General features: G+C 66.2%; 1 protein-coding gene across 12 annotated transcripts in view; it reads left to right on the forward strand.

Moving 5' to 3' along the window:
* Nucleotides 1-23,121, forward strand: part of MROH1 (maestro heat like repeat family member 1) — a 41,159-nt gene that overhangs the window by 15,603 nt on the left and 2,435 nt on the right. For 8 of the 12 annotated variants that reach the window (XM_036233184.1, XM_016131780.2, XM_016131786.2 and 5 more), the window contains 25 exons: nucleotides 497-570; nucleotides 1,449-1,571; nucleotides 3,639-3,749; nucleotides 3,935-4,079; nucleotides 4,276-4,316; nucleotides 4,537-4,678; nucleotides 5,022-5,074; nucleotides 5,515-5,622; nucleotides 5,979-6,098; nucleotides 6,230-6,352; nucleotides 7,046-7,192; nucleotides 7,273-7,299; nucleotides 8,185-8,307; nucleotides 8,514-8,593; nucleotides 8,668-8,779; nucleotides 8,880-8,975; nucleotides 9,602-9,706; nucleotides 10,366-10,501; nucleotides 10,607-10,719; nucleotides 11,628-11,780; nucleotides 16,010-16,164; nucleotides 18,734-18,899; nucleotides 19,419-19,615; nucleotides 22,316-22,453; nucleotides 22,810-22,924. In XM_036233184.1, the coding sequence (XP_036089077.1) occupies nucleotides 497-570; nucleotides 1,449-1,571; nucleotides 3,639-3,749; nucleotides 3,935-4,079; nucleotides 4,276-4,316; nucleotides 4,537-4,678; nucleotides 5,022-5,074; nucleotides 5,515-5,622; nucleotides 5,979-6,098; nucleotides 6,230-6,352; nucleotides 7,046-7,192; nucleotides 7,273-7,299; nucleotides 8,185-8,307; nucleotides 8,514-8,593; nucleotides 8,668-8,779; nucleotides 8,880-8,975; nucleotides 9,602-9,706; nucleotides 10,366-10,501; nucleotides 10,607-10,719; nucleotides 11,628-11,780; nucleotides 16,010-16,164; nucleotides 18,734-18,899; nucleotides 19,419-19,615; nucleotides 22,316-22,453; nucleotides 22,810-22,924 (2,903 nt within the window). Of the gene's footprint in view, nucleotides 1-496; nucleotides 571-1,448; nucleotides 1,572-3,638; nucleotides 3,750-3,934; nucleotides 4,080-4,275; nucleotides 4,317-4,536; nucleotides 4,679-5,021; nucleotides 5,075-5,514; nucleotides 5,623-5,978; nucleotides 6,099-6,229; nucleotides 6,353-7,045; nucleotides 7,193-7,272; nucleotides 7,300-8,184; nucleotides 8,308-8,513; nucleotides 8,594-8,667; nucleotides 8,780-8,879; nucleotides 8,976-9,601; nucleotides 9,707-10,365; nucleotides 10,502-10,606; nucleotides 10,720-11,627; nucleotides 11,781-16,009; nucleotides 16,165-18,733; nucleotides 18,900-19,418; nucleotides 19,616-22,315; nucleotides 22,454-22,809; nucleotides 22,925-23,121 lie in introns of those variants that run through there. The other 4 variants (XM_016131785.2, XM_016131787.2, XM_036233187.1 and 1 more) reach the window with 3 other exon arrangements.

Below are 23,121 nucleotides of genomic sequence, written 5' to 3' on the forward strand. Positions count from 1 at the left end.
GCAAAGTGGCAGAACCCACGGGCTGGAGCGCCCGGCCCTCCTGCCGCCTCGGCCGTCGTGTGTGGGGCCTGCCCGGGGCCTGCCCGGGCCGGGCGGCGGTGCGCGCCTGCGGGCGCGATGCCCCTCTGTGCCGTCGCATGGTCTCCACTGGGTCCCACAGGGGCCCTGGGGCCTGGCCCTGGTCTCTGCTTCTTGGTGCCTTTATACTGGATGGTCAAGTTTTACTGTTTATAAAATTTTTGGTTTGCACATCTTTGACTATCCTGCGGCCCCAAACTACCAACCGTCTAGCTTTTTAGTGGGATAAAATGTTATTTGGGAAAAAGTTATCTGTCCCCCAAGAGACAGGGGTAGGCTTTTGTTCATGTGCCTCCCACTGGGGTAGGGCCACACCGAGGCCAAAGCCCTGGCAGCGGGGCCTCAGGACTCAAAGTGTGGACGGGTGGCTGGTGTCGGTCTCAGTGGGGACACTGAGCTATCCGTTGGTTTCTTGCAGCTGCTCAGATGGAGGTGAAGAAGCCCTTCATCCTCTCCGCCATGAGGCTCCCCCTTCTGGACTCAAACAGCAAGGTGAGACAGCGAGCGGCGGTAGTGAGTGCGGCCCAGCTAGCGTCTGAGGCCACCACTGCGCAGGCAGCAGCCCCTGGGGCCAGACCTAAGCGTCCGGGGACGTGCAGGAGCAGGGACCTCCCAGGTCTCAGTCCTGACATGGTCCCCCAGGTGTGAAGTTAGTCCCCAAAGCTACCCTCAGGTTAGAGAATTCTCTAGGAGGGCTCCAGAACCCATGAGAGCCGTCACTCACAGCAGTGGCTCGTCACACTGAGCAGACTCAGCAGCCTCCTCCAGGGGAAGAGGCTCAGTCAGCCACTCCTGTGGCGGCGATGTGGCAGCTGGCATGGAGGCTGCCACCCCAGAAGCCCCAGCCTGCGTCCAGGGTCTCTTTGGGGGACGCTGGCACGTAGACCTGGTTGGTCGCCTGCGTGGCTGACCTGTCTCTAGCCCCCCAGGAGACCAAGCTGGTGTTGTGTGGCCCTAGAGGAGGCGCCAGCTCTCGGAGGAGGGTCGCCTGGCCGCGCCCCCAGGTGGAGTCGCTGAGGCTGGTGGAGAGTCAGGACTCCAGGGGTGTGCGCGGCAGCTGCAGCTTGCATGTCTGGAGCAGAAGCACGTGTCTGTGCCTGGAGGGGCGGGAGGTTGAGCCGCAGGAGAGCAGCCTCCATGCGAGCACATCCACAGGCTGGCGAGGAGGCCACCCCTGTGGCCTGGGGCCATGAGGAGGGGGGGCTGGGCAGGCTCAGGGAGAGGTGCAGATACAGGTGTGGGTGCAGGCACAAGTGTACGTTCAGTCACAGGCACAGCCGCAGGCAGAGGAAAGGGTAAGATTCATGCCCCCAAGCCAGGCCGTGTGGGGGTCGTGCCTCTGAGGCTGCTCCCTGCTCGGCTCCGCGCAGGTGAAGCGGGCAGTGGTGCAGGTGATCAGTGCCATGGCGCACCACGGCTACCTGGAGCAGCCCGGAGGCGAGGCGCTGGTCGAGTACCTCGTGCAGCAGTGCGCACTGCCCCCCGAGGCGGAGGTAAGGGCCGCCGACCCCGCTGCGGGCTGCGAGCTGCGAGCTGTCGGCTTGGGTGGGGAGCGGGGTCCGCGGGAGCTGCGGGGCCTCAGCCGGAGCACAGGTGGGTGAGTGACCGCGGCCTCAGGCATGTGCCCCGCAGCGGCCCCAGGTTCCAATCGGGGTGCACTGCCTCTGCTGCAGGACCAGAAGTTGGAGGCTCTCTGTGGGCTTTTCAGTTTCGAGCAACCGAGCAGACCCCGTTCCTTGTGGAGGGGGCAGGGCAGACCGAGGCGGTGGGCAGGTGGCCAGCGGGGCTGCCGCACCGTGTTCTGGGGTGAAGAGCCCTCTCGGTGCTGGAACCGATAGACTCCCGTGTGGGATGTGTTCGCCTCATTCCTTTGGCTGCAGAGCGTTTGACCATGAACTCTTGGTCCCTCGCCAGCATTTCAAGGCAGAGGAAAGCTGAGGGATCTAAGTAATTTTGAAAGCAGAGGCTGCTTGCTGGGCGGGGGCCGCAGGTGGTAGTCGAGATGGACAGCCGGGCCTTCGCTGTATCAGTCTTTCTGCTTTTGTGTATGTTTCAAAATGTCCCTGACAAAATGCTTAAAACCCGAGAAGGATGGCGTCTCCGAGATGGGTCGGCCCGATCTGCAAAGGGAGGTGAGCAGAGGGGCAGAGGCCGAGCCGTGGGCCTTCAGGGGCATGGGCTGTGGGCCAGGAGGGTCCTGGCGCCGGGGAGACCGGGGGGCCCCAGGCCTCCGCTGATCCTGGGGTTCAGAGGGTGCGCAGAGAAGCCCGTCGAGGTTAGACTGGCTTCTCGCTCATTACCGTCCTGCCCTTTCGTCTGTGCTCTTTCCCCCGGCGTTCTCTGCGGCCGGAGCTGCCGAAGCGCGGCCGGCACATGGCAGGAGGCTCCCTCTGAAGTGCGCCGGTGCGTTCATGGCCACACAGCCACTGCCACGTCACGGCAGGACGCGCGGCGGGCCAGCACCGCAGACTCCTTCTGCCTCCTCGTGGCCACCTTTCCGCCCCGAGGCTCTGGCCACCGTCACCCGTCCCCGAGGTTCACCTTTTCTGGAGTGTCCCGTAGATGGAATCGTGTGGCGCGGAGCCCTCCGGGTCCCACTTCCTTCCTGTGTGTCCGCCGTGCGTGCGTTCGAGCCCTCCGTTGTCACACAGATCGGTCGTTCGTTCGTTCTCACTCTGGGTAGTGTTCTGTCATTTGCTTGTTTGTCCATCACCAGTGCTAGGACAGTTACACGGCTTCCAGGGTGGCAGTTATGAATAAAGACCGGGAGCCCTCAGGGGTGCGCTGGTCCACCGTGGGTGAGGGCCAGGGATGCGGCCGCCGCGACTGCCTACCTTAGAAGCTTCTGTAAAGAATTGGTGTTATTTTTCCTTAAGTCTTTGGTAGAATTCCTCGGTGGAGTCATGGCCTAGAGGTTTCTTTGCTGGGAAGTTTATAACCACAAGTTCAACTTCTTTAATAGTCAAAGGATTACTCAGGTTATATGTTTCTCTTGAGCGAGCTTTCTAGGTGAGCAGCTGTTCATGGCTGCTGTGGATTCGTGACTTCATTGCATGGTCTGCATTGAATCTGGCCGAGTGTATTTCCACTTTTAAGTTTGTTGAGGTATTTTTTTTTGTCCTAATAGATGGTCAGGCTTTCAGAGTTGTTTTGTTTAGTATAAAGAGTATTTGGTCCATTTTTAGAGTGTGCTTTAAAAATTGTTTTTCAAAGCCTAAGCATCTCTGTGGCTTTTGGTCTCTACGGGAGAGGCGTGCACAGCTGGCGCGGCCGTCAGGGCCCAGGCTCGCTCCCGCTGGGTGCTCGCTCCCGCCGGGCGCTCGCTCCCGCCGGGCGCTCGCTCCCGCCGGGCGCTCGCCCCCGCTGGGCGCTCGCATTTGGTACTGAAGAGCGTGAGCGCGCGGCTGGCCCCGTGCCGGCAAGCTTCCCAGGGAGCCGGGCTCACCAGTCTGCCCAGCCTCGACTCTGGCTGCGCTGTCAGGGCCCTGAGCGCACGATCTGCCCTGTAACCTTGGAGGACCAAGGGGTGCGGATGGCGCCACCCTGCTCTGCTTCCCCAGCAGCCTCAGACGGCGGGCCCCAGCGGCGAGGAGCCCCCGGCCGACAGCGTGCACGCCGTCAGCGTCAGGACCCTCTACCTGGTCAGCACCACGGTGGACAGGATGAGCGACGTGAGTGTGCGGGCGCGGCCCCGCCCTGTGGCTGACCACGCCCCTCCCGGTGTGGGGCCGCGTCCACGTGGGCAGCACGGCCCGGCCCGGCAGTCCTGAGCGCGCAGTGCCTGCGGGGGGGAGCCCCTCCTAGGCTGTCGCCCCTGCGGCTGCGCTTCCGAGACAGACCGCGGCGCTGCCCCCAGGTCCTCTGGCCGTACCTGCTCGAGTTCGTCACCCCCGTGCGCTTCACCGGGGCGCTGACCCCGCTCTGCCGGAGCCTCATGCACCTGGCCCAGAAGAGGCAGGAGGCCGCGCCCGGCGCCCTCCTCATCCAGTACGATGGCAACGGTGAGCGAAGCCCGCGAAGGTCCCCAGACCCAGCCCCGAGACCCCGCCCCGGGACTCCGCCCCCTCCCTGGACCCCGCCCCAGACCCAGGCCCTGCCTTCAGGCCCCGCCCTGTCCACGCCCCTCCAGGCCCTGTCACCCACCCCTGCCCTTCTCCCCATCCCCGGTCGGCCCCTGAGCCTGTGTCCCCTTTGCAGTGACCCTGCCGTCTCCCTACGCCATAGCCACGCGGCTCCTGGTAAGCAGCGTGGCGCCGCGCTCTGCTCTCGCGTCTGACAGCAGGCGCCGAGGGGCGGGCTCTCCCCTCAGGGGGCTGGGGGCTCCCATCCTCGCACTGTCACGCAGGAAAGGCTGCCGCCTCGCGTCTCGGGGCGGGCGCAGGTAGCCTCCATTCCCACACCTGTGGGCGGCGGCGCGGTCCCGGCCGGGCTGCGAGCTCCGTCCCCCGCCTCCCGCAGGCGGTGTCCTCCAGCCCCTACCAGGGGGACGGCCGCGGGGCGGCCTCGCTGGGCCTCCTGAACGTCCTGCACCGGGACATCCACCCTTCGTTGGGTCCGCGGTGGGCGACAACCATCCCCTTGCTGCTGGAGTACCTGGATGGTGAGGCGGGGCATGGACCCCTCCATCTCCTACCGCGCTCTGCCCGTCAGCGGCAGTGCTGGCCCGTGGGGACCGGGGTGTTGTAACCTGGGAGAAGCAGCCCTCGTTGTTCAGGGAAGGGTCCAGACAGCAGGCCAGAGGCTGCTTCCCACTGGGTGTCCCCGGGAGCACCTGGGATGTGAGCCATGCTGGGTGTCCCCGGGGAGCACCTGGGATGTGTGCCGGCTCGGGCCTCCTTCCTGCACTGGAAGACCCCGCGGGGTCTGGGAGGGCGGCTGAGCACCCTACTCCTGCCTGCCGTGACGGGCCACCCGCCAGGCTGACTGGAGACCCGTGGTTTCAGAGCACGCCGCGGACGCCCTGCCGCAGAAGGAATGGGAGGAAAAGCTGCTGGCGGTGAGATGGCGGAGGCGCACATGCCGCCCGCCCGGGCCTGGAGGCTTCCTCCGGCCCGCGTGCGGACAGCTCGGCGCGCGGTGCCTTCCTGGGGTTGCATTGCTTGCCTTGACCTAGTGATGCTGCTGGCGGAGGGACAGAGGGACTGGCGGGTGTGTCTGGGTGAGGACCATCTGCGTCCCCCATAGATTCCCCACCCTGCCGTGACAGCCAGGCAACAGGCTTTGCCCTGTCCTGGCCACAGCAGCCTCTGTCCTGGACACTGCTGGGCCCAGGACTATCTGTGGCCCTAGCCCGTTGCATGTCTGACTACCCAGGGTTCTCTCTGCCTGGACTCGAAGGTCACCCACGGATCACTCATAGCCATGGCATGGCGCCACCCTGAGGCCACTCTGTGACCCTCGGGCTCGGGCCCTCACTTGTGTTGCTTCTGCCCGCAGTTTCTTCGGGACACTCTGGCCGCCGTGTCTGACAACACGTGGGTTTGTCAGCTGAGCCTGGAGATGTGCAAGCAGCTACCCTGCTACAATGGGGCACCTCAGGAGAAGGTGACAGGGAGGGGGACGCCCCAGGAGAAGGTGTGGGGGGACAGCCTGCTGGAGTTTTCTGGACATGGTCCTTAGGTCCAGTTTCCTGTGCCTTGACTGTGTCACTTGCTGCTCGAGTCTGTCTTTTGGCCCTTGTGGCCCTGCCAGAGCCAGGGAGAGAAGGCCTGTGAGCTGCCTCAAGGGGGCTGGTGGCTGGGAGATGCAGGAGCCACTGTGCCCACCGCCGTCTCCTCAGACCCCGCCCAGAACTCACCTGCGCTGTGTGCAGTGGCCTTTGTCCTGGGTTCCCCACTGCTCTTGCTGCTGAACCCCTCCCACTGGGGTCAGCACAGCCGCACCCCCTGGCTTTGCTGCAGAACTTCCTGTACCGATGTGTGGGGACCACCCTGGGTGCTGCCTCCAGGAAGGACGTGGTGAAGAAGCACCTGCGGGAGCTGCTGGAGACAGCCCGGTACCAGGAGGAGGCCGAGCATGAGGTACCAGCACCTCCCGGGAGGCCGGGGCCGCAGGCTGCTGAGGGGCCCCCTCTTCTGGGCACTCGGCCAGCCTGAGTGCATGTGCACGCATGCCCCCTGCCCAGGCGTGAGTGTCCCGAGTGTCTCCCCAGGGTCTCGCCTGCTGCTTTGGGATCTGTGCCATCTCCCACCTAGACGACACCCTGACTCAGCTGGAGGACTTTGTGAGGTCAGATGTGTTCAGAAAATCCACCGGCATTTTCAACATTTTTAAGGTACAGAAGTCACTGACACTGCGGAGGGGTCTGGGGCGGGACTGGCCTGTGATTGTGTCTCGGCTGCGGTGCCCTGCGTTTTGAGGTGCTGTGGAGCGGGGGAGCCCAGGAGCCCTGCAGGCTGGAAGCTGCGTCCAGCCTCTCTGGTTCCTCACGTGCAGGCTCCACCCCAGCTGGTGACGATGGGCATGCAGCCCTCTGCCAGCAGGTGAGAGGCGCTCGTGGCAAGGGGGGCAGATTCCCCGTCCCCTGGCCCACCGGCATCCGTGCGCCCTCTGCCCCCTGGTGGCCGACAAGGCAGTACTCTTGTCGAAGCCTGGTTCAGGAGGGGCAGGCCAGCACCGCGTGCCCCCCAGCCCCTGTCCCTGAGCTTTCTGTCTCCTAGTGACTGTCCAAGTTACAGGACCCCAGGGCTGGGCCAGGTGTGAAGGACCGGTCCACACGTCCTGTGTGCTTAGGTGTGAACAGGCTCTGAGGACGGGGCCCCAACTCTGGGTGCCCCAGCACCTTGTCCTGCTCGGCTCTCCCACCTTGGTACCTACAGGGCCCAAGCCTGGCCTTTCCCGCTGTCCACCTGCCTGGCTAGGCCTCTGACGGCTAGTGTCCTCCACGGGGTCTCGGGGACTCAGAGTGAGGCCTCGTGCTGGGGCTGGAGAGCCTCGTAGCTGATGTCCCGCATGCCCTCGACCTCAGGACCGGAGCGAGGTGGAGGCCGAGAAGGCGAAGGGCGCGCTGATGCTGTGTTACGGGCACGTGGCGGCGCGGGCGCCCCGGGAGCTGGTGCTGGCCAGGGCCGAGGCGGACATCCTGCGGAACGTGTTCCAGTGCTTCAGCACCAAGGTGGGCGCCTGGCGGGCGTCCGCGGAGGGCGCAGGTGCCAGCGCCTCACCTCGTAACGCATCTCACTCTCTGTCGCCCAGGTTCTGGGAGTGAAGGTAGAGACCAAGGTACGGCGTGCAGCGCCCGGCGTGACGCTGTCTCCCTCCTCCGGGCCGTGCTGTGCGCTCCAGGGGCGGGAGCCGGGTGCGCTCAGGGCTCTCTGGCCCGGTCCGGAGGGTGTTCTGGAACCCGCCGGGGCTGGCCATGCCACTTGGGAGGGGCCCTTCTGGTGCTTCGACCTGGGATGCCGGGTGGGGCAAGGGGGCTTCTGCCCGCTGAGCAGAGGGCTGCTGGTCTCCAGGCTCCACCCCTCAGGCCCCGGGGGCTGACCTCTCGGCGAGGGGGCGGTGTCTGGCCTCACTAACACGCTTCCCTCTGGGGTCTCTGGCACTAACCCTGAGGCCCCTGTCCGTCTCCTGAGGCTGCCGGGTGGAGGCGCTGCTCTGAGTTTTTCTTCCTAAGCCCTTAGAGTGGGGGCATCGTGTCCCCGAGACAGCCACCCTTGTCTCCTCCCCAAACCCCGGATGCCGCGTTGGTGAGACAGGCAGGGCAGCTGCACTCCGCTGGGGTTCTTGGCTGTGCTCCCTGCTCCTCCCACCTGGGGGACTTCCTAGCCACACTGCAGGGCACAGGGGATGCAGGTGGGCAGAGTGCGCCTTCTGCCCAAGGCCGTGACCCAGGGACTCCTGGGTCTGGCTCAGTAGAGAGCTGAGAGCCTCAGGGCTCCATCTGAGGCCTTTTGCCATGAGCAGAGGGCTGTCTGGAGCCCTGACAGCCGGGCAGTGGCGCTATGGCTGGCGGGGGGTGGGGGGCTGGCCTGGTCTCTGTTGCTGTGAGCAGCCGCCCATTGTGGGCTTAGCCACCTGTGCCAAGGGGCAGCGGCACCACATCAGGACAGAGCCGCGCTGGGCGGGAGGGCATTGGCGGCCCCTTGCAGCCCGCTGTCCCTCCAGGACCCGGCCCTGAAGCTGTGCCTCGTGCAGAGCGTGTGCATGGTCTGCCAGGCCATCCGCAGCAGTGCGCAGGGCGGCTGCTTCCACTTCGCACAGAAAGCAGAGCTGGTGGCACAGATGATGGTGTGTGCTGTGCCGGCCCGGGGGCGCGGGTGCCACGGAGGGCGGGGCCCGGCAGGGCTGGGGGGGCGCCTGCAGCGGGAGGACCATGCCCACCTGCACTGGCGTGGAGAGTTGGCTTGCAGCATGGCCTGATGGGAGGCTGCCCCAGAGGAAGGCTGGTGCTTTAGCCAAGGGCTGAGTCACGTGGCTGACCCCCCTCCCCGCAGGAGTTCATCAGAGCGGAGCCCCCTGACTCCCTGCGGTCACCCATTCGGAAGAAGGCCATGCTGGCCTGCACCTACCTGGTGTATCCTATCATGTGCGGGCGCTTGGGGGGGGTTGCGGGGAGCCTGCAGAGGCCGACCCTTAACTCGGGCTCAGCCCCCTGGAGCCGGCACTGGAGGAGCAGGTGCGGGCGGACATGGTCCACGGCTGTCTGCAGAGCGTCATGGCCGTGCTGACCGAGCCTGAGGGGGACGATGACCGCCAGGAGGTATGGCCGCGGGTCCCTTGCCACGTGCCCACATCCATGGGGGACAGCGGAACGCTGCTGTGGACAGCCGGTCACTAGTGCGGCCACCGTCTCCTTCCAGCCCCTGTACCTGGACACCATGCAGGCCCTCGAGGATTTGCTGACGAGCCTCCTTCAGCGGGACCTGACCCCCCAGGGCCTACAGGTCATGGTGGAGGTGTGCAGCGGTGTAGTGCCCTGGGGGCTGGGGTCCTTTGTTTTTCCGGGCCCTTCTTGCCACAGGGGTGCCACAGGGGCAGTTAGGTGCTTGCTGTCAGCAAGTGTTGGTGGCATGTGAGCAGGTGGGCAGTGCTCCCCCCGACTGGGTGGGTGTGCAGAGGGGGGCGGGCCCCGACCCAATGGGACCTGGAGCCCATTCTGGTATTTTCGTTGCAACGTGGTGCTAGGATAGAGAGGCCCTGCAGGTGCCCCAGGTGTGAGCATTTGACCATCTGGGGCCATCAAGATGGCAGGATGGGCAGGCGGCTGCAGTGCTGTGTCCCTTCCTGTCCTCTTCAGCATTGCAGTAGGCTGGGCCGACCTGCGTCTAGAAGCACCCTGCCCCTTGCCCGGCCTGGCTCACGCTGTACCCACCTGGGATGGCCGTGTCCGTGAGCCAGGCCAGCAGGACAGAGATGGGCAGAGGTGACGTGCAGCACGTGACCCTCTCTGACTTGGCCTGCGGGTCCTCAAAGCCGGGAAGGGTCGCCTGGCAGGGACGCTGACCTGCCCATGCCCCACGGGCTCCTGCTTCCTGGGCTGTCCCCCCAGCCGGCACCTGCGTAAAGCCCCCGTCTCCCCCAGCACCTGAGCCCGTGGATCAAGTCCCCCCGGGGCCATGAGCGGGTGCGGGCGCTCGGCCTGAGCGCCTGCCTGCTGCAGCACTTCCTGGAGCACCTGCACGTCAGCGTGAGTTCCCAGGCGGCCACCGCGCCGCGGCCCCTGCCCACGCCCGCTCCTGGTCCCAGGTCCCTTGCCCTCACGTCCGCAGTCGCACAGTGCACTTTCCGTCCGTCCTCCATCTGCTGCCGTGGGCTGGTCCCTTGTTCCAGAGCCTCCTGTCCTCTTTCTGGCAACACAGACAGAGGACCCGTCAGGGCCAGGAACTGCTTTCAGGGCTAGCCACTTGGAGCCCAGTCTGATGAACATCCTCGCCCTGGACCCCGTGCGTCCGTGGAGGGCGAGGGCGACAGGGAGCCGGGGGCAGGAGCCGAGGGTGTTGCGGACGAAGGCAGGAGCCTGCCTGTGCCGAGACTCTGGAGCGCACGCCTACACTTCTTCAGAATTGCGGTTGCTCTGACGAGGCCATTAACCCAGGCGATTTTCGGGTAAATCTGACCCGGTCCTAAAACGCTCCTGTGGCGATTGTGATAGCCACACGGACTCGACGGACTCCTGTGTTGAGCACTGGCGTCTGTGACAGCGGGTCCCCCTCAGCTGCCCCCACAGGGGGCAGTGCCACTGCCCCTGAGCTGCGTCTCCTGCTGCTCGCTGCCAGCCTGCAGGAGGCGGTGGGGTTTCCTGCACAGTCTTCCCTGGCACCCCACAGCCCCTCCTCCGCCCTCCAGGCCCTGGTGCCCTTCCACAACCTGGGCCTCCTCATCGGCCTCTTCTCCCCACGGTGTGCGGACCTGTGGCCTGCCACCCGGCAGGAGGCCGTGAGCTGCGTCCACTCCCTGCTCTACCTCCAGCTAGGCTACGAGGGTGAGCCCCTGGCCGGGAAGAGGTGCGGAGGGACGAGGAGCAGGGTCGGGGCCTCCAGTGGCCAGAGTCCTCCGCCCGGCTTCACGCGCTCTCGTGCGCCTGCAGGCTTCGCCCGTGATTACCGGGACACCGCGGTGGAGCGGCTCCTCGTCCTCAAAGGCGGCCTCGTGCACTCTGACCCCGCCACCCTCTTCCACACCTGCCACAGCATAGCCCAGGTACCTGCCGGAGCACCCCCAGCATGCTGGGGCCCAGGACTCTCGCAGGGGCACCTGTACGGGCAGGCTCTGCAGGGTGCCAGGTGGGGCACAGCATGGGCCGGTGGGCTCGGGACCTGGACGGGGTGTATGGTCGTGTTTCACTCCGAGAATTAGCTGTCTGGCACCACCTGTTACTCCCTGCACTCCCGGGGTCCACCCTCGGAGGCCCAGCAGGGAGGGTGTGGTCAGGAGCTGGCTCCTGGTTTGAGGGTTTGAGAAGGCTGCGCCTGGCCCACCCCATGAGTCCCCAAGCCAAGTGGTGACGTCATTCCACTTGGTGTTGCAGGAGGCCCTCAGGGACCTGGAGCTTTCTCTTCTGCGGAAGGAGGGGCGGGTCTGCAGGGCCCTTTCTGGGGATGCGGGTGCTGGAAAGCAATGCCCCAGGCGAGGGCAGGCGCGGGCGGAGCAGGGCCTTGGTGTGTGGCATCGGCGGCGTTCTCGGAGGCTGTGGTGCAGGGCTTCCCTGGAGCCTCCAGGCTGCTGCATGCGCTCTAGGTCCCGCTGCCATTACGCTCAGGGTCCACTGCTGGCTGGTGGGGAGCCGAAGGTCCTGGGCGCCTCAGCAGCTAGGCCATCCAGGCCGGGACATGCTCTTGACTGTATTCTAGAGTGTTCCAGAGCAGCTGTGTCTGCAGGGATACGCCTAGCCCACCCCAGGGGAAGAACCAGGAGGAGGCTCTGGCCAGACTCCAATGGGGAGGAGTCTCTGGTGCAGGGGCCACCCCACCAGCACCCCACGGGAGCTCCAGGCTGGCAGGCCTGGAAGGGGGTGGGGACGCAGCAGGAGGGGCGAGGGCGGATGGCTCCGCCTGCCCAGAGAGGTGGCCCGGAGCCCCTCCTCTTTTGACACACCCCCCTCCCCTCAGATTATTGCGAAGCGCCTCCCGCCAAATCAGCTCATCAGCCTCTTGCTCACCTTGTTTGAGGGCCTGGGAGACACCGACAAGAACTGCTCCCGAGCGGCTAGCGTCATGATCAACTGCCTGCTGAAGGAGCGGGGCCACCTGCTCCAGGAGAAGGTGCGGCGCGGGGCGGGGCCTGGGGGGCGCGGTGAAGCCAGGCCTGGCGCAAGCGGGCAGCAGGGCGGTGTGAGCCTGCGGCGCGGGGGCTGGGTAAGTTGGGGTTCCCCGCCTCCCCTACACTGCTCTGCGGAGGTCTGACCCTCACCTCTCCGCTCTCTTGCCCTGTGGACCTGATAGGGACAAATCTTTCACTTCTGTATGAAGACAGAGGTTAGAGTTTGCAAAAGTAACTCTGCTCATCAAGCAAGGGGATGAGAGGCAATCAGAAGGGAGAGGCTGGCGCCGAGGCCCCCGGAGCTGGCGGCCCCATCGCTGGCGGGGGCCAGGCGCCTGCGCAAGGCCTCCTCGAGGGCGGGCTCCAGACAGGGCCCTCAGGTGCGGCCCCTGCTTACCGCCTCGCCGGCTCGGCCTGCTCCGTGGGCGTGGGCGCCGGCAGCTGTGGCCACGGTTGCTCCCTGAGCATTGGCACGACTCCACGTCAGCCGCGTGTGGGGCGCAGCCGAGGGCGCGCCCCTTAGCCGGGGCCCCCAGGTCTGGTGGCCGCCAGAGCGCGTGCCCTGGGGCCCGTTCTAATGACTGCGCCGGCCTCCCATGTGCTGGCCTCACGCGAGGGTTGAATTTGCGTCTCTGGTGGCTTAGGAAGCGAGCCCTCGGCACATGGTTACTGGCTGCCTGGAGCCCTCTGCTGCGCGGGGTCCGGTCTGTGGCCCATTTCTCTTCTGGGTTGTCTGTGTGTTATTTCTGACTTGTGGAAGGACCTTACATGTTCTGGACACAAGTTTTCTCTTGGGTGTGTGCACGCATCACCATGGAGCGGAGTCGGCTGGTGGAAGAAGCTGGACGGGGCGGCGTGCGCTGCAGGGCCCTCGGCCAGAGCTGGGCTGTGCTGCTGGCAGGCAGGACCTGGGCGGGGAAGTGTGGCGGGGGGGGGGGTGGGGAGGAGGCACAGCCCTGACAGGGTTTGGGGCCTGCATTCAGTGCGGCTCTCAGGTCAGAGCTGAGTGGCAGGAAGGGGCTCCGGCAGCCCTGTAAGATGGAGGGGACGAGCCAGGCTGGAGGCGTTTGCCACCGGGGTCCCGGGGTGTGCAGTACGCGCCACTCCCTGCCCACCCTGCGTCCTCCCACGGACACCTGGGTTGCCCCGGCCTCTTGGCTGTCGTAACGCCACGGACGGGCGTGTAAGTGTCTGCGAGGTCCTGTTTGGTGTTATTTTTGGTAAATGCCCAGAAGTGCGAGTGCTGGGTCACACAGTGGCCGTTCTGAGCCTTCTGAGGCGCCTCCACGCGGCTTTCTGTAGAGGCCGCAGCAGGGCCTCCCACAGCGGGCAGCGGCCCCTCCCCCCTCCGTCTCACGGCCACCCCGGCTTCCGTCCGCGTCTCCCTCGTGGCCGCGTGGCCGTCGCCTTTCACCTGCTCGTGGGCCCTTCTGTGGAGACGTGTCAAGAGCGTTGCCTGGTTTTCAGTCCAGTTAAAATTTGGTTTTTGGTGGAGTCGCGTTATCTACGTTCTTTGTATATTCTGGGACTAACTTGTCATCAGGTGGGTGACGCACACGTCCCGTAGGATGGCTCTTGATGCATGAAGCTAAGTTCGACATATTCCCATGTGGCTATTTTTGCTTTTGTTGCGTTTACTTCTGGTGTGTGTCTAGGAAGTCATTTCCAAGTCCAACAGCACGAAGCTTCCCCCCATGATCTTTTAGGAGTTTTGTAGCTTCGGGTCCCACCCGCTCCTAGTGAAGGCTGGCTCCTCTCTGTGGGCCCAGGACACTGACCCGGATGCCCAGCTGTCCCCTTCCAGCTCGAACCCCCAGGTTTAGACACACTAACCCCCCCCGGCCCCCAGGGCAGCCATGTTCCTGACTACCAGGCTTGTCCTTTGAGCATGTCTGCAACATGCCACCTCCGTCTCAAGTGTGACATGGCACACTAGCACCTCATGGCCTCAGGGGTCATGACAGGTCAGTTTTCTTTCCTGCTCTGAGAGACCTTGGCCGGGGACCTCTTAGAGGCACCTGGACACTGCTGGACTTAAAATTTCTGACACTGACTCAGAAAACGTGGTCCCACCCCGTGACAAGGGACCAAACTGAGCCCTCCCTCCCGCCGACACTCCGTGGTCGTGAAGCAGGGCACACTGTGAGACTGTGTGGAAGGCAGGCCAGGGACCCACAGCTGTCCTGACTGGCACTGGAGGAGGAGAAGGGCCGGCCGCGGCGCCAGGAGAGGGGACAGTCCGCGTAAAGCGAGATGTGGGCGTGGAAACGGAGCCGCCGCTGCGGAAGGGTCAGCGGTCACCACGTGCCTGGCAGTTCCACCCCAGGGCATGTGCCTGAGGGACGGGGGACGGGGCTGCGCCAGGGTCCGTGCGCAACGCCCACTGCAGCGTCTTCGGTAGCCGCCAAAAGGTGGCGACAGCCCAGCGTCCGTTGAGTGGCGACGGGTAAATCAGCGTGCACCGTCCACGCAGTGAAACGCCATCAGCAGCAGAAAGGACCATGGCCCATGGCGCGGCCCGGGCACTCTGAGAGCACCGTGCGAAGGAGAAGCCAGACACAGGGCCGCGCGCGTGTGGCCCGTTGCTGCGACGTGTGCAGAACAGGCGGATTCGCAGGCAGAAAGGGGCCGGCCATCGCCGGGGCTGGGCGCCGGCCCGGGGGCGGCCGCAGGGGCTGTGAGGCGTCTTTCTGGGGTGCGGGAGTCGGCGGTCGTCACACGGCGGCATGCGCGCTCTGTGGCCCACCGCGTTGCGTCTCGCTACGGTGACCTGCGGCGTGGGGACTGCCCCTCGGAAGCCGGTGGGCCGGGAGGGTGAGTCCCTGTCCCGGGACGCCGGCCGAGAGCCCAGGACGCGATGTCACCGTTGCCTGAAGCTCAGATTCTGGGGACGGATGCACCAGTGGATCTCGTCGACAAGGTGCAGGGGAATGTGGAGAAGGCAGGTCCCCCGGGACAGTGGCCGTCCCTCGGAGAAGGCGGGTCGCGGGGGGAGAGCTGCCGTGCGGAGAAGCCCAGTGCGCGTGAGGGAGCATGACGCAGAGGTCCGAGGCCGTCGTGGCTCCGCAGTCCTGCCGCGCGCACGCGGAGGCCTGCGGGGGGCGGGCGTGTGCCCGCGTGTGCCGAGCCTGACGCCCAGAATCAGGGCCTGCCGAGGCTCGGGCCCGGCGTCCGCGCGCAGTCACCCAGGCCTGCCTGTCTTCAGAGGACCGCTGCCTCTCACCGCAGAGCCCAGGGCTCCAGTCTGTAGTGGTGCCATGGACGTGGCCGGGGGGGCCGTGCCAGTCCGTCCTGCACCGCCACTGTGCTGGCCGGTGGGCAGAGGAGCAAGACGCCCGCCTAGCGCATGCAGAAGCGCCTTCCGGGCCAGCGCCTGCTCACAGCCCCCGAGCCAGGAGTGGGGCTGCTCCACGTGGCCGCCGGCCAGAGGACTGTGCTGTGAGGAGGACAGGCCAGGTCCCAGATAGAGGGCTGGCCATTGCGTGGGGTGGGCCTCAGTGCACTCTGCTGCTGGGCTGTGACAACCGTGTCCCTGTGTTCACCAGTCCTGGGAGAAGTGGCACTGAGGACGGCAGCAATGGCACCTCTTCCCGAGGCTGGGGTAGTTGGGGCCGCATGCTGGGGAGCCTGCCAGCTGCCCATCCAGGGGTCCGCATGCCCGTGGCACTGCCCCCCGTGTCTTCCTTGGACTGTGGTATGTTCCAGCCGCTCAGCCAGGGCAGGGGGGCCGCCACAGAAGGCCAGGACCCATTGAGGGCAAAGGGACCCGGCATAAGCCACACAGGCCCGTCGGGCTGTGCGGCCTGTCTTCCCTCGTGGAGGCTCCGGCCGGGCTGGGGAATGTCCTGCAACCTCGCCCTTCCTGCTCCTGCCCCTCGCCGCCCTAGCTGCGGCATCTGCAGATGCACCTGCGAACCCCGCCTGAGGCTGCAGCCCTCTCTCCCCAGCCCCACCCTCGTGTCCGGTGGGGAACCTGTGTCCCCCCTGCCGTCCCCAGCCCACTGGTCAGCTTCCCCTCGGCCACGCGGGCAGCTGTGTGGGAGCAGCGGGCAACCCCTGTGCCTGCCGGGCCTCAAGGGGCCATGGGGTCTGCTGACCTCCGTGCCACACACAGACGCCCGTGGTGCCTCCCCTCCTGCGCACGCCCCCCGAGGTCCCCGAGGTCGCGGGCCTGACCGCGTGCCCCCCGCAGGTCCCCGAGGGCGCGGGCCTGACCGCGTGCCCCCCGCAGGTCCCTGAGATCGTGAGCGTGCTGCGCTCCAAGCTGCAGGAGACGGGGGAGGAGCATGTCCGGCAGGCCACACAGAACAGCGTGTCCCTCCTGGCATCCCAGCACTGCGAGGCCGTGGTGTCCAGCCTCCTGGGCAGCCCCTTGCCCTTCGACAGGTACTGGGGGTGCCAGCCTTCTGCCATCAACGGGCTCTAGCCTAGGCACCAGGCTTGGGGTCCCCGTTGGCCCCAGCTGCCACCTGCCTTTGCACTTGGCCGGCGCGTGGGAGCCTGCAGGTCCCCTGGGCCCTGCACGGGGTTTCTGTGCCGCCTGCCCTCAGTGAGCCATGGGTGGCCCCACACGTCCTCTCTGGGCCCCAGCGCTTGCCCTCGTAGGCTCTGCCATCCACTCGTCCCGGGCCCCCCCTCACAGGGCACCCACTGTCATCTGCGAGCAGAGCCCTGGGGCCTGGCCCTCGGTCTGCGCTAGGGAAGGGGCCCCGTCCCCGCCGTCACCAGTGCGTCCCCCACTCACACGCCAGCCTCGAGTTCCCGCCAGGGCCCGGTCCTACCTGTGGCTGTAGCCGCCTCGGCCACCTCACCCTCCCGGGGCCGTCGCTGTGGCCACAGGGCTCCTGCTGCTGCCCCTCTTTGCTGTCCCCGTTGTGGGTTGAAGCCAGCCTGTGATCTTCTGGAGACCCTGTGCCGTGTGGGTCTTCACCGGGCCGTGGCCCGGTGTCCGCACCGCAGCCCATCAGCCTTGCTTCCTGCAGCCACCGAGAAGAGCCCACGAGCGCCCGACACCGCCCCCCGGCGCGCCCCGCCCCTGCTGCCAGGCCTGGGTCCCGAGCGCCTCAGGGGGCCTGTGTCGGGGCCGCGCTGCCCCCGCGCTGCTGCCCTCGTGCCCAGACGCGCGCTTTCCTGCGCGGCGAGCCGGGCCCAAGTCCAGCCCTAGGGCATCTTCCGTCTCCCCGGCTTTCTTCGTCTCTTTCCCGGTGTCTTTCTTCGGTCGGCAGGGCCTTCTTTATCATCCGTCTGCTCTGCTTGACCACTTTGGAAGCCGCTCCGCTCCCATTCTGTGAGGGGTCGCCCTGGAGGTGGCCAGGGGCGCCCCCTCCGCGCCGGGTCTCTGCGGCGCTGGCCCCCGGCGCGGCGCGTCCGCTCATCCCTCTGCTTCGCTCCCCGGGGGCGACGCACACAGACGCACACGTGGTCACGGGCCTTGCGGGGGACCCCAGGCCGCGGCCGCTGCCCGTCCGGGGCACAGGCGCGTGAGCCCCCCGCAGCCCCCACTGGCCGACACCGCCTGCAAGCGCTGCGGACGCGCCGTGCCGGGGCGCCTGGCACGCCCATGCCGCCCGTCCTCTGCAGGCCGGGCCGCGCGCCGTGGGCACCGTGCCGTCGCCGAGGGGCAGCGTGTCCCAGGTCAGGGTCCCCACGTGCGGCCGCACCTGGCTGCCGCCTGCTGTCACACAGCCTGTGAGCCGAGAACGGGCTTCGTGTACATCAGGGGTCGGGGAAACCCAGCAACACTTGTGACACGTGAGACCGCGGGGTCCAGAGCCCGGTGCCACAAGCGACCTTTCACGAGGACCCATGGTCCCCACGCTGCCTTGCGGCTGCCCGGCGTGCAGGCAGTGGGTCCCCAGCCGGCTCCTGCGGCCGCCCGCTGTCTGCCCATCACCTGGTCACCCGGGTCTCGCTCCTGCCGAAGCGCGACCTCCAGCACTGGCGCCGCCCGTAAACGCTCCGCCTCCCTCCCCGCAGGCAGCGAGGCCTTCCCGGCGGCGGAGTCTGCATTCTAGCTTGGCGAGTGTTTTCTCCCAGTGCGTGAGAGGACCTTTCTCTCTGGCTGCTGTGTCTGGCTGTCACTGTCCTTGTGTAGGATGCCCACCTGCTTTTCTCGGCGGCGCCAGGTCACGCCTGTGCCCCAGGTGCCTGTGTGTTCCAGGGACCCCGCCCGTGTGTTCTGGGTCTCAGTCAGCTCTGCGGGCAGGTCCGAGCATTTCCGGCCTTTTCCCCTTGAGACTGTCTCTCCGTCCTCTGCTTCAGGGACTCAAGCGGCATCTGCCAGACCCTCGCCCTCCACGTCCTGTCCCTGTCTGCGCCACTCCACCGTGGCTGCCCTCTGGACTGGGTGCTGGGTGATGGCCGCATGCTGGCAGGGCCACTGCCCCTCTCTCCTGTGTCCAGGCCAGTGCCACCGTGCCCGTCTCATGTGGGGCTCCCGTCTCACCCCAAGGCGCTGCAGCCCTCGTCCACACCCACTGTGTCTGTTTAGGGCTCCTGGTTCTGCTGCATATTTGGAGTTTATCACTTCCCTGCACTCAGTAAAATTAAGTGCAGCCACGTCCCGGTGCGTCCAAGCGCCATGTCTGCAGCCGCGTCTGAGGGACCTCACTTCTGGGTGATTTCCTGGCACCAGGTCGGTGGCCACGGTGCTCACTGCCTGGAAGAGGCGGCCTGCAGAGGGCCTGGTGTTGCTTCCGGCAGCTCCCAGGGGACCCTCCCACCAGCCTGCTTGGGCCCCTGTACCGACCAGGACCACTCCCTGCCCTACTGCTGGCTCTGCCCACCGCCGGGCAGCCCTGCTATGGGGCCCTGCGGGCAGAGGAAGGGGTGAGGTTAGACCCAAGGTCAGGGCACCACGTCCCACCTGGCTGGTACAGAATCTACTGGGCACATCAGGGCATGGAGCTGGGGCCGGCGGCGGCCACAAGGTGACTATCCTCCCGCCCTACTGCAGCCACACCTGCATCCTCTGGCGGGCGCTGGCGGTGGAGCCCAGCCTCACTGCGCAGGTCCTGGAGCTGCTTCTGCAGAAGATGAGCAGAGACGTCCCATTCAAAGAGAGCCGGGCCTTCCTGCTGAGCAGCTGCCCAGGCCGCGTGGCCACGCTGCTGCCCCTGGCGGTGAGTGGTGGCCCCGGGCAGCCGCCTCGCTCCATTCTCCCTCTTCCCCACTGGGAAGGACCCCACAGGTGGCCTGGGCACCGCCCCGCAGGCACCTGGCGGCTGGCTGGCCCTGGTGCCCAGCCTCATAAAGGCCTCGCAGGTGTCGGTCCCCTGGGGAGACTGCTCTGTTTCATCCTGCGGAAAAAAAATAAACCTGGCTTGGCAGTGTTTTCAGCAGTAAAGCAGCTGTGAGAATTCCCTCCTCCGCCCTGCTACAGCACCAAGAGCAGATGGTCAGGCCTGTCCCCAGGTGGCCACACGCCCCTGTGCCTACCTCCTGCCCCAGAGGGCCCAGCTGGGCGTAGCTGTGTCCCTGTGTGTCCCCCGGCTCCCCTGAAACGGAGACCTTGGACACACATGGACACACGCTGACGGGTGTGGGCCAGTGTGCGTCCCAGGAAGCCGGGCCCAGCCTTCGCGGCCGGCCTCGTTAGGAACAGCCTCGGGGTGGGGGCGAGCTCGATGTCCTGTTCGCAGGCCACCTGCGCGCTGTCTGAGGTCATGTCTGTCCCGGCGTCCGCGCCCGCGGTGCTCGAGCTCTACCCCCAGCTGTTCGCAGCGCTGCTCCTGCGCGTCAGCTGCACCCTCGGCGTCCAGCTGCCCCGGACCCTGCAGGCCAAGGAGCGGAGGGCCCCCGGCTTGGCCCTGGCCTCCAGGAACCTTGACCCCTGCAGGTAACAGGTCCTCACCTCCTGCCGCGGCGCCGCTGTGAGCACAGCATGTGCGTGTGCACGCGTCGGTGTGCTCGCGTGTGCACGCGTGGGGGGTGCGGTGCCTCTGGCGTGTGTGCGCGGGCTCCCGGCGCAGGGCGAGTTTGTACCCAGGGAGCCAGCGCCTCCCCCTGGTGACACTCAAGTGTATGCTGTCCTTGTGGGAGCACAGCTCCTGGGCTGTCCATTCTCGTCTCTGGCGAGCTGGGGATAGGGACCGTGGGGGAGGAGGCTGCGCGGCTGCGGGGCAGCGCGGGCCTTGGGCTGGCTGGCAGGGCTTTGTGGGGATGCTCCTGGGTCCGGAGGGCACACTTTTGGAAGGTGGATCCCTGGGAGTTTTCGGGGTGCAGGTGAGACCTTCGGGGAGCCCGCCTGCAGCTCTGCCTCTGCACCCTCAGTCCTCCTGGTGCGGCTCCACTTTCGGACAGAAACTCTGCAGTGGCCTCGCTGCCCCCTGTTTCGCGGGGGCCAGCTTGCCTGGGTCAGCCCCCAGCCCTGCAGGGACGGCTCAGCTGCCACGTCGCCCAGGCTCCCCATGCCACCAGTCTGTGCCGGCACCTCTGTCTCGGCTCTTGCTGGGGTCTGGGGTCCTGTAGTCTCTGCCAGGGAGGCCCGGGGTCCTGTCAGGAGACCAGGGTTGCCAGGGAGAGCTGCTTGCTGAGGGTGGGGTCATGGAGCTTCAGCAGCCTGGGTGTCTGCTTGTCTGTCCTGGTTCTTGGGGCCATAACTGGGCACCTTAGGGCTCCACACCAGAGCCCGAGTGTCAGCCCGGTTACTGCCCCATCCATCCCAGCGGTTAGCTTAGATGTGCCCCTTGTTTGGGACATGTGGGGGACAGTGTCAGTTCACCCTAAACCCCCACCAGGGCTGCCCCTCACAGGACTGGCTTATAAACTGTAGCATGGGCCACATGCCAAGGCCCGCCCGGCTCTGCACAGACCAGAGGGTGCTGCTCGGCTAGCCCTGGGCCTGGCATGCTGGGGCTGCTCCCCGGGCCGTGAGCTGTGGGCTGCAGGCCTCACACCCCCACGAGGAGCCCCTGGACCGCCGCCCCAGAGCCAGGCACAGGCCTTGGCTCTGACAGAGGCTGCCAGCCAGTCAGACCCTTGCAGGTGCCACGTCCACAGAGGCCCTGGGCAGCAGGCAGACAGGCATGACACGCAGCCCGTCCCGTTCTCTTGGGCCGGCACCGCCACACTTCAAATTTGTTGCGGCCAAGAACCTCCCTGGGTGCCGGTCTCGGCATGGAGCACAGCACCTGGGCCTAGTTGTGCTTCAGCCTGGGGCACAGGGACCAGGCAGGACATGCGTGGCCGCTGGCCTGGCGTGTGCCCAATGACCTTGGTAGCTGGCGTCTTTGATCAGTGAGGGCTGCCACACGTGCGGACATGGCAGCCGACCAAGTCTCTGCTGGACTCCCAGGGCTCCAGGACAGTAAGAATCACCTTCTAGCTGTAGATGGGGTTGTCTGTGGCCATTCAGCGAGGGCTTACTGGGAGCCCCTCCTGCTGTGGGGAGACATGAGTCCACCCCTTGCGGACACCCCCGTGGCACTCACGCCACCCAAAGGTGACCATGGCGATAAGGATGGACTGTGGGGGAGGCCACCAGCACCTGCCTCCTTGGCCGAGACCCCCGAGGCCTCAGCACCTTCAACACCTTGGGCAGGAATCCCTCGGCCCTGTCCAGCCCTCACCTTTGTATGAGGCTGGCCTGGAAATCTCACGGGACCGGTCTCAGAACCCCAAACGAGCTTGTCCTCAGAGCGACACGTGCGGCGCCACCACGTGGCCAGCAATGCCCGTCCCCTGCACTCTGAGCCCATCACTCCCCTGTACCGCCGCAGCCTGCTGTGCTGTCCTGCCCCAGCAGAGGTGACCATGGCCACTTGGACTGTCACCCTGAGGCGGGTCAAGTGCGCTGCTCTGTAGGTGGCCAGCCGCCTGTAGGCCTCATGGGCACACACGTCCGCAGGCTGGTGTGAGGTGACCATCATGCAGGGGAGAGGTCAGTGTGGGGACCCTGGCCCTCCCTGTGTCGCTGTGAGGGCCCTGCTGCGCTCTCTGGACACAGGCTTTGGGCCACCACTGCTGTTCCCAGACCTTGTCCTGGCGTCCTATCCCTGCCGCTTGCCCACTGACAGCCTGCGTGGTTCGGCCTGGGCACCTGGCCATGCCAGACACTAAACTGCTGCTGGCTCAGGTCCCTCCAGTAGGGGTGATGGATGCGAGCAGCAGGGCAAGCCCACACCTGCCACCCCGTGGCTGGCTGAGCTGTTGGCCAGACACCCCAGCTCTTGGCCACCATCTGGCCTCAGAGCGTACCTGGGAGCAGGCAGGTCCCTATCTGGTGTCCCCTTCTTCAAGACCCCGGGGTATCCCAGGGGGTTGTGGCTGTGCACTTGGGAGAGGCAAGCTTGGGGTGCAGGAACAGGCTTCATGGGGACCCAGGCCAATAGCAGAGGGAAGGAGGCAGTCTTCACAACCTGCCTGAAGGTGCCCAGCACGGGCCGGGGGCAGCTGAGGGCTTGTTCCCTGTGGGATGGTGCTGGCCAGCCCTGGGATGTGTATGCACACGCACAGGCACAGTGCAAAGTTTAGTGACATACCAGGACCTCTGGCTCTGTTCCCCAAAGCTGAGCCCACACCCTCCGTGTCCTTGCAGCTCTGCGGCGGAGACTCTGCAGGTCATGCTGCTGCGAGGTGGCAGTGAGGACGTGGTGCAGTATGTGGAGCGGGAAGGAGGCTGGGAGTCACTCAGGACCTCCACTGGGCACGAGGAAGGGGTTGCCCGGCTGGCCAGGTAAGAGCCAGTGAGCCAAGTCCCATTCGGCCATTTATGTCCCGTGGGACCTGGATGAAGACACAACTGGGGGCCCCTAAGGGCCCGTGGGAGGGGCTTAGCTGCCATCATAGGTGGGCCCGGCATGAGTAGGTGTATCAGCCCACAGGGCGGTGGGGGAATGGGGGCCAGAGAGGCAGCTGTGTGCAGCTGAAGTTGCCGCTAGTCCAGGGAGTGGGCAAGGAAAGGCCCCTCTAAAGGCCTGGTGAGCTGGGCTGGCACGTGGGTGGACTGCAGGGCAGGAAGCAAGAGGCACCCCACCCCATCGGGGAGGTGGCCCAGAGACCTGCCCTGCATGGTGTGGCCTGCTTCCACAGTGCCATGGTGAAGTTTGCAGGCCCCCGGCTGCCCCTGGTGATGAAGGCGCTCCTGGGCGCACACAGCAGCGTGTATGAGGTCCAGAGGGTCACCTCCACAGCCTTCCTGGCGGAGGTAGGAGCCGCTTGCCTGGGACTGCCGCCATGGGTCCAGCAGGGCATGGGAAACTCCTGCACAGGCCGGCACTGACCCACCCTGCCAGAGCCATGCCCAGTCCTCGTTTAGTGCTCCTGAGCACAGAGGCCCCTGGGCCTTGGCTCTGTGTGGTCTGTGCTGGCCCAAAGCATGGTGCTGGAAGCTTGCCCCAGGGC

Source organism: Rousettus aegyptiacus, unplaced genomic scaffold (genome assembly GCF_014176215.1).
Source record: "Rousettus aegyptiacus isolate mRouAeg1 unplaced genomic scaffold, mRouAeg1.p scaffold_m13_p_15, whole genome shotgun sequence".
Classification (NCBI taxonomy): Eukaryota; Metazoa; Chordata; class Mammalia; order Chiroptera; family Pteropodidae; genus Rousettus; species Rousettus aegyptiacus.